We start from the raw sequence: 8927 nt of genomic DNA, 5'->3' as shown, positions 1-8927 counted from the left end.
CCCTCCTCACAGCCCCCGCCCTCCACGTGGGCGAACGTGCCTCCCCAATGCCCTCCACGTGGAGGAATCGCCCTTTTCTAGTAGCACAGTGTCCGACCAATGGTGAGTAGTCTCGTCGTCGCGACCGCCGACGACTTCTCCGCAAGAATGAGAGGAATCTCTTCCCTTTTTCAAAACCCCCCCCCCCCTTCACATTTACCCTTCCGGTGAGGGAGGGACAAGCCGAGCCTGGGGGGAGGTTCGGGGATAGGTTTGGCAAGAGATAGACTAAAGGGACGAGAGAATGCCGAGCCTGGGGGGAGGTTCGGGGATAGGTTTGGCAATAGATAGCCTAGTCGTCGTCTTCTTCTTCTTCATCTCATCATCTTCATCAGTTTCTTCTTCTTCTTCTTCTTCTTCTTCGTCGTCTTCGTCTTCCTCTCAAGCTCTTCTTCTTCTTTATCATCATTTTTCCTCTCATCCTTCCCTCCTCCATCGCCCTCCCCCCTTGCTTCCATTCCCCTTATCTTCCTTCGCTTTTCGTGCCGCACCTCTTCCCTCCTTCGCCTCCCCTTTGCCCCCGATCTCCGCCCCTAGTAGCTTTCCGGGAATTTCAGCGCCTCTTGGCTAGTTTTGCGCGAATATCGGGCGGCCGGAGCAGAGAGGTTTAACTCCTGGGAGTAGCCCTCACGCGGAATCTGGTGGCTTTCAGCGGGCACGGCAGGGGTCAGCTCGGCCGAGACGCGTTGCGTCACATTCAGGTGATGGGAGGCCGGGGGTCTTAACAGGGCGGGGCAGCGTACGGTGCTCGATCTGGAACGATACTGCCATTATTCAAGGTACAGGGTCTGCCAGTGCAGAATTACGGTTCAAGGTCTACGCGCCACAGCCTGCGGAAGGACATTGAGTCCAGGTCGCACGCCTGAAGGGATTTGTGAAAACCTTTTGGACAGTCGCAGGGAGATGCGGTGTGCACTGTACATCCGAGGTGGTTCTGGCGAAAAGGCAATCCCTCTCTTCAGATTTCAAGCGAAACACCTCTACAGATGTCTGTTCCCTCGTTGGTCGTTTTTCTTCTCAAACAGAGAGAGCCTTTCAGGCATTAAGTCATGGCTACTTTAGGTCAGGTCGCAGAAAGAATGACTTCGGTGCACCAGTTTCCTGTCTATTGTAAGCCTTGGATTTAGGGTTAACGGCCACAGAGTCGCGATCATGGGAAGACTTGGATCAGATCAAGTTGGCTTCGCCAGAAAGAAGTCTGAACGGTGGGGAAAGGAGGACACGAAATCAGAAGAAGAAGCAGGTTCTTGCAGTAGCGCTGTGCTCTCTATCAGAAGAGAGAGCGAGAGCAATGGCAAGCATGTGCACGTCGTTGAATGCAGATTGCCTGGTCCGCTGAAGCGATCTCTGATTCCTCGACAACAAAGATTTGTGTCGGAGGGTCCAGACGATCCCGACGGGAGGGCAAGTGCCTTGCGATTCGCTTTTACCACAGACGCCCTGCCGGCATTCAGGTCTTATTTGTTCGGAAAATATGGATCGCCCGTGGGAGCGGCGGACGCTTCTACCTCGGCCAGGACAGATGGACTCCGAGCTGCCACAGGAATTCTTGGCAGCTCAAATGCCAGGGTCACTGCCTATGTCTGTGCAAGACGGAACACACTGGTTGGCTTGTCGTTTACGGCTGCTATCTGCAGGCTTGAGAATGGATCTTTACGGAGTATATCTTTCAAGAACTTGACCAAACGCATTGAAGCTGGAACCGGAAAAGCTGTCACTTTCTTGCGCAGTGCTGCCTTCAAAAGCTGGGCGAGCAGGGTTTCAAACCGGACTTTGGCTTGTGGGGGTGAAGCCGGGCTTTGCAGACAGAATGGTGAGGTGACTGCCAAGTGCAAGCGGTGTGGTGGGTTGGAACACCCAAACTGCCATGGTCTTGCGGACCAACAGGTTAATATTAATATTCCACTCTCATTTGAAACCAGCGTCCTCTGTGGTAGATATGAATTTATGAGGACTTGAATTGTGTCACCGGGACTAAGGGTCGCGACTCGCAACTGTGCCACTGCTTTTCTCAATGCTTTCCTTTTTGTCAGGCCATTACTAAATTCAATTGGACGGTCTGACTATCTTCTTTTGTGGTCGTACGCCTAATGTGTAAGATATTACTAGGATTGCCTTGTTTGAGCTCCCACAGGAGAAACTGCTGCAGAGGGTTTTTTTTGCTGAATTCTGATCAGCAGGGGGAGGAAGCTGTGATTATTTCTGGGGGTCTACTGATTATGGTTCTGGTGATTCCGTGTTGCAGGCTCGTGAGGATTACATTTGCTCAACTTGTCTAATGGTGGAGAGGGAGGAGGTTCTTGCAATCAGGTTGGAAGAACAGGTTAGTCCCAGGCATGCGCGACAATTGAAGGATGTCTTTTTTAACAGGAATTTACTGGGCACTGGGACAGGATGTGTGCAGGAGTTAGTGAGGTTTCTCGGCAGAAGCTGGATTATTTTGCTCATTTGCCTCTTAAATAGCTTTAAACAGAACCCAGAGCCAGACAGGGAATCTTAACTAGGTTAATACAGAGCCCAGAGCTGGACAGGGAGCCTTGCTGCTTTCTTCTGTTTGGCAAGTAGAACATGCAAACAGGGATGGATGGAAATTTATCAGCCTCTGTGAGGGTTGAAAGGCAGACATAGGGGCTATGGGTGCCTTCATGCTCTCCAGCTTTGTTTTTGTCTAAGGCTCCCACAACAGACATTGCTATGCTACCAGCTGCATTTGCTTGGAAGGAGTTTCCTAGAGAACTGTTAATGCTCGTAACCCGACGGCCTCAAGGTAATGGCCTCCAGATGAAAGCACTGGCAGGCTGTTATCAGATTAGAGTTGGCAGGCTATTATCAAATTAGAGCCGACTGCAGGGGTGTCACAGAGTGCATAAAAATGTAGACAGCTATTAAGGATTCCACCCCCACAGTTAACATGGTTTTTTGTGCTTGTTGCAGGGGGAAGGAGCGGCCAAGCTAGAAGAGCTTTGGAATGAGGCTAGATCCGCATACATGGAAACTGATGGGCAGGCCTGCTGTATCTGTGGGTGTGAGGATAACGAAGACCTTGATGACCTTGTAAGTGAACACTGAACCCTCTATTTTTCTCTTTTGGAACTGTTGCTAATATCTTAAGACTGCTTTTGATTGTCGTTGACATTGCCCATAAAACTTTTGGCTGTAGATGCCTTGTCCATGTCAGGACAGTCTGGCTGTTGTTCATCCAAGCTGTGCAGCTGCATGCAAGAACTCTGTGTCTCCCAAAGCTTCTGCCAGTTGCCCATCTTTGCCATGCTTCATTTGTGGTGGACAAGGTGCTTTACAAAATGGCGGTTCTAGTCAGAGTAAAGGAGGTGCAAATAAAGCTGCAACCAGCAGGCAAGGTGGGAATAATGTGGGTACGAGAAGGTCCATAAAGTCCATTCAGGCAAGTGGTAAAGGAGTAAAGAGATCTCGGCCCAGTACAACAAATGGCACATTGAAAGCTGAAGATACCTCTGAAAGTGGAAGTCTGGGCAATAGTGAGAAGAAAGACAGTACTACTCAGGCTGTTCAAACTGAGACAAAGGATACTGACTCTGAAAAGGTGATCTCCTGAAGCCTTTTTTTGTTTGTCTTCGAATTCAGGGTTCTGGAGGTCCTCTCTTTGTCTATGTGTTATAGTGCTGAAACTTTCTGCTGTGGTTCTTTTAACCCAGTCAGGAGTAGCCCTACTTGGGCGGCGATTTAATGATGCACCAGCAATTGTTCCAATTAAGAAACGCAGAATACAAATGGCTGAAGTAATGCGATCTCCATCCCCACCACCTCGTTCACCTTCGCCTGGAACACGATCGCCATCGCCGAGAATGCCATCACCCAAATCTTCACCTCCATCCCCAGCACCAAGGTTGCCTTCCCCTAAGTCTCCATCCCCACTTTCCAGGTCGCCTTCTCCCAAATTTCCAGCCCCATCACCGTCCCCTTCTCGTGGATCTTCATCCCCACAGTTGAAATCGCCTGTACCACCAAGGTTGGTTTCTGAAGGTGGGGAGCTTGGCACTGGAGATGGAGCTGTAGCTGTGATCTGTTCTGTCCTTTCACCTAATGTAGAAGAAACAGTGGAGTCGGAACAGGGCATGGCTGTGCATTCTTCTTCCCCACCACCAAAAACGCCTTCTCCCAGTCCATACCAAAATGATGAGAGTCACAAAGTGGAAGAAGAAGAAGCGTCCACCACAAGTGTGAAGGAGTGTCCTGGTGTAGAAGATGTCCAGATGCTTGTTGAGTCATCAAGTGAGTCTATAAGAGTGGCCAGCGGACACAGTATACAAGATGCTGTGGAAGATCGTGCTGCTCAGGGAACAGAATTACTGAGATCTAATTCTGATGGCTTGCGTGATGATCGACTACACTGGGACTTGAATACAGAAATGGAAGCATGGCAGACACTAAGTGAACAAGCTGCAGGCAAGGAAGGTGAAGTTGGTGAGGTCAAGGAACCTCCCTCCACATCCACCAGTAATGAGTCCGATGAGGGCGGGCATGACCAAAAAACGAATGATTGTATAGAGGATATAGGCACTGTGCAAATGAATGATGAGCCTGAAACAATGCAAGCTGATGAAGAGCCTGAAACTGAGGAACATATTGATTATGGAAATTCGGATTGCAGGGATACAGATGATAATGGTGTAGAAGTAGATGAAAGAACATTGACATTGCCACAAGATGCAAGCAACATGAAGGCAGAGGCTGCATTAGATAATGTTGAACTCTATAACCCTCCATCCTGGGAGGGGGAAACAACTTCAGACGGTGCAGAGGCTCATGAAAAGTGTGAAATTCAAGAAGAGCATCACGAGGAGGACACTCAGGATAGTGACATCCCTGGATTGAAGTCAGAAAAGCAGGCGACTTCATTGAGACCAAAGGCCTCCTCAGGTTGGGAACAGCTACCAGAGGAACCTGAAGCAGAGGAGCATGTTGATTATGGTGATTCTGATTTTAGAGATGCAGATGATATGGGATTGGATGTAGATGAAAGAACCCCAACAGCGGCACAAGATGAGGGTGACTGGAAGGATTTTGAAGTCAATCCTGCCTCTTGGGAAGCTGAAGCTGTCTCAGATGCTGGTGAGCCACAAGAGAACTCTGGAAAAACACAATCAGAAGATCTTAAAGCTTCTGTGGATGAAGGTCAGGTCCCCACTACAAGTTTAGAGAAGCATGCATCAGGGAGAACCAGGGCCACAGGTTGGGATCAGCTGCCAGAGGGTTTTGAAAATGCTGAAGAGGCATTGAGAGCTGCAAAAGAACAGCCTTCTCGCCGTGGACGTGGTGGGCCGTGGGTTACTCCTGGAAGAGGTTCCATGGTTCGTTCTCAAGGAGCTCTAGTTGGGAGCCGATTGGGATCTGGACGAGGTGCATCTAGAGATGGTTTCACATCTAGAGTAGATACTTTTTTTGGGGATAGGCCTCATTCTGATGAGCCTTTACGTACCAGGGACAATTTTAGTCATGGAAGGAGGTAAGCAAGTTTACATTATATTCTGTCATGTTGATGAATTTGTGCTGCGATTTCTGTCTAATGTCATACAATTCCACTGCAGGTTAGACGATGGTCTTGATTCTCGTGACGTTGGCCGAGGCAGACATTCTGGAAGGGGGCGATCGGTAGCGGGAATCCATGGTAGAGGGAGGGTTGGTGGGTGGATTGATAATCAGGGTGGTTCCTTGGGTCCATGGGGTCCTGGGCGGCGACGTCCAGGCAATGATTTTGGCTCTCAAGGGCCTGCAAATGCTGCAGCAGTGGCAGCTGCAAGGGTAGAGAGTAGTGGATTTGTTGTAGCTCCTGATGGCACAATCACAAAAGCTGGCAGTGTAATTGCTTCTGGGAGAGGAGTTATGCGATCTACAATCGGAGGTAGTCGTGGTGGTCGTGGACCGCTTATTAATGTCAGCAGGGGTCCTACTGTTGAAACGGAGGCTGGGCTGAACTTCCCAATGAGGTTAGGTGTAGCAACTGAAAGAGGGATGGGCTCTGGCTCCCATTCCGGCATGGGTGTGGGAGGAAGAGGTTTAGGACCAGGTGTCGGGCCTGGCTTAGTAGGTATGCCTGAGAGGGGTGGACCAGCTGGAAGAGGGATGATGGACAGGTATCGAGGGCCTCCTTTTGGCAGTGGAGGAATGGAGTCGAGGAGAAGTGAGTCACCTCACAGGTTGATGCATCCACTGGACCACCCCAATTTGAATAATCGAACACCCAATTTCAGGCCCGAGTCGAGAATTGAAAGGCCAAAAACACCACCTCCCAACCATCGTTCTCTTGGCCATTCGAATACTGCTGCACGAAGTCAGCGTTCTCCTCCACCTTCCTCAAAGTGGTCCAATGATAAAAGGGAGGTAGATGCTTTTCGAGATCGGGACTTCAAGCGACCCCTATCTCGTCCTAGAATGCCTCCAAGGAGAACCTCACCTCACGTTGTTCATGGCTCCTCACTGATGGATGAACGGGATCGACAGGTTTTGGCAGGAACACGGCAGTCACCTCCTGAGAGAGTGCTGTTGAACTCGTCTGTGGCTGCTGGGAAGTCGGGAGATGGTACCTCTGAGACCTGGCGAGCAAGGCGTGATGAAGAAGATGATATTAGAGCTCGTTCACGTTCTAAAGAGGGTGATCATGGCAAACTGAGTCCAAGAGATGGTGACAAAGATAGAGATAATAGAGGGAGTGCTTACAGGAGAGACAGGGGTAGAGACGATGACAGGAGGAGAGATTCCAGTAAGCTGTCTAGCAAGGATGGCAGGCCTACCAGTGGCCATAAACGAGCAAGCACTCGGGAGGGAGATGATGATGTAGCACCAAGACGGCGGCGGCCTTCGTGATGGTTTAGCTGCTGCTGGTGGTACTCAAATTACTCAAATTGGAAGGGGCACACAGCTCTTATGATGATATATGATCCGTTAAAAACAGAGCACACTGCAAGGGTATTGTTTTGTTCCTTGGTATGCCTCGATATGTTTTTACGCCTAGGCCTGTCTAGGCAGTTGCCTGTGTAATTGAAGAAGCATAAGGCATCTATACAGTCAAAAGCTTTCCAATGAAGAAGGTTGCAAGGCATTTCTTCAATCAATGATAATGCTGTGGAAGCTGAGTTTTGGCACCTGCAGAGTTACTGAATGTGGTTTTGTCTGGTTTACTTCACATGCATAGGGTTAAACGTAATCAAAATAAACTCCCCTACAGTAAGCCTTTATCTCTCTGGCCAGAGTGTGTGAGAGAGAGAGAGAGAGAGAGAGATTCTACTGACAAACCGTCACGTAGCTTGTGGACCCCAACGAGCAGCAATGCACAGGGGGTGCAGAGCAGGACTCATGTGCTTACTATTGCCACTGGAGAGAGCATCCACCAATAATATGTTCCCATGTCAGCAAAGGTTCAAAATTTCTTCATGTACAGGGAGGAGGGGAGAGGGTAGGGTTTTGATGAGGAAAGGGTACATGGTGTGCCCGACGACACCACCTTTTGTGGATGTGTATCATTTGATAAACGAAATGTCTGTAAAAATAATTTGCAATGCTTACTGAATAGAAAACTCGATGGCATAAGCAAACTGAAATGTTATTATTAGGTTAATTTAATGACCCGAACACTTATATGGTGTATGTTGGAGCAGCATCTACTTACTTAGCTTTTTTGTACTGCATCTTTGAAAATAACAGTTTTAACAATCAATTCAATCGCATTCAGATAGGCATCTCCATTTATGTCTTTGTGAGGGTTTTTGGAATGTAGGCCTCATTTAGCTTAGACCAAGTCAAAATGTGCACCAAGAACACAACAAAATCCTTAAGCTATTCTTGTTAGCATTTTATGAAAAGATGACAAAAAAATGACTTGAGGGATTTGTACATTTTGCAACTTGGTCATTGAGTAGTCCGTAATTGCTTGGAAGGTGTACTAGTCTTGTTGTGTGAATAAACTTGGCCAATAAAGGAACATAGTGGTATTCATAAAATTGCATAATGCCATGGGCACTAGTTTGTATATTTGGATTTTTGTGAGGTCTATATTTCTAATTCTAGGATGTGTTGAATAATAAGGTAAATTCACATGCTTGGGTTTGCACTTCTTTTATGGCTTGTTCTATTTGGAAAGGGTGCTTTACACTTTGTATGCTTTTAAAAAGTGGTTGCAACCTTACAAGTGGCTCCCTTTGCTTTTGCAAATATATAAAATTTGAGAGAAGATGGCCCTCTACTTTGCCAACTTTTGCTCTTTGTGCTTGAATTATTTCATATCAAGAAGTGTATACACTTTGTTATAGAAGTAGCAATTGTGTTTTTAGACCTCAGAAAATTAACATAATTTACATCCCTGTCATTTTGATAACTATGTAAGTTTCTCTCTCGAAATTTGCTTTTGTTGTCCCTTCAAGTATATTTTTGAAACATAATAATACCTATTATGTGAATACATGTGTTATCTTACGTATTTAATGTGTACTTAATGTGCGTGCGCGTGCGTGCGTGCGCTCTAGATGCATCGAAACTTGATAGTTCTGATAATTGGTATGCTATGTAGATAGGGAAGTGATTGGTCCAATATGTCCCATCAAATAGTTTCGTGTGGGGGCATTTGTCCAAATGTGGTTTAGTTGTACTTTATAAATGTGGTTGAGTTGTACTTTATAATTTGTTGAGAGGCTTGAGTTTGTTAAGTCCATATGTTGTGACATTGTCTACTTGTTCCTTTGCCTTAGGATTTTGTAGTAGGTTTATATTGAAGTCACTAATGATAAAGGTAGGCTATTTTGATTGCTGGCAATTCTTGCTCTTCTTCATCAACCTGTTCTGTAGATGACTGTGAAGTCAATGCTTCTATCTCCTGTGTAGGTGAGGTGATTCGTCATCAAAGATTACATCTCTGG

The 8927-nt window shown here is 47.2% G+C and overlaps 1 protein-coding gene across 2 annotated transcripts; it reads left to right on the top strand.

Annotated features, from left to right (window-relative positions):
• The first annotated feature begins 393 nt into the window (after positions 1-393).
• LOC147881678 (uncharacterized) lies at positions 394-7136 on the top strand. 2 transcript variants are annotated; one of them, XM_087401187.1, is made up of 6 exons: positions 394-1926; positions 2285-2362; positions 2974-3093; positions 3200-3601; positions 3714-5524; positions 5607-7136. In XM_087401187.1, exons 1-6 carry the CDS (start codon positions 1192-1194, stop codon positions 6880-6882), a joined length of 4422 nt encoding a protein of 1473 aa, XP_087257313.1. In that variant the 5' UTR covers positions 394-1191; the 3' UTR covers positions 6883-7136. The 2 variants fall into 2 exon arrangements, with proteins under 2 accessions (XP_087257313.1, XP_087257314.1); XM_087401188.1 differs by lacking the exons at positions 394-1926; positions 2285-2362 and adding an exon at positions 2402-2806.
• The last annotated feature ends 1791 nt before the right edge of the window (positions 7137-8927 follow it).

The sequence above is a fragment of the Dipteris shenzhenensis genome, chromosome 30 (assembly GCF_047967505.1).
Source record: "Dipteris shenzhenensis isolate YYH24624 ecotype China chromosome 30, Dip_SZ_1.0, whole genome shotgun sequence".
Classification (NCBI taxonomy): Eukaryota; Viridiplantae; Streptophyta; class Polypodiopsida; order Gleicheniales; family Dipteridaceae; genus Dipteris; species Dipteris shenzhenensis.
This window is presented reverse-complemented; position numbering and strand designations above follow the sequence as displayed.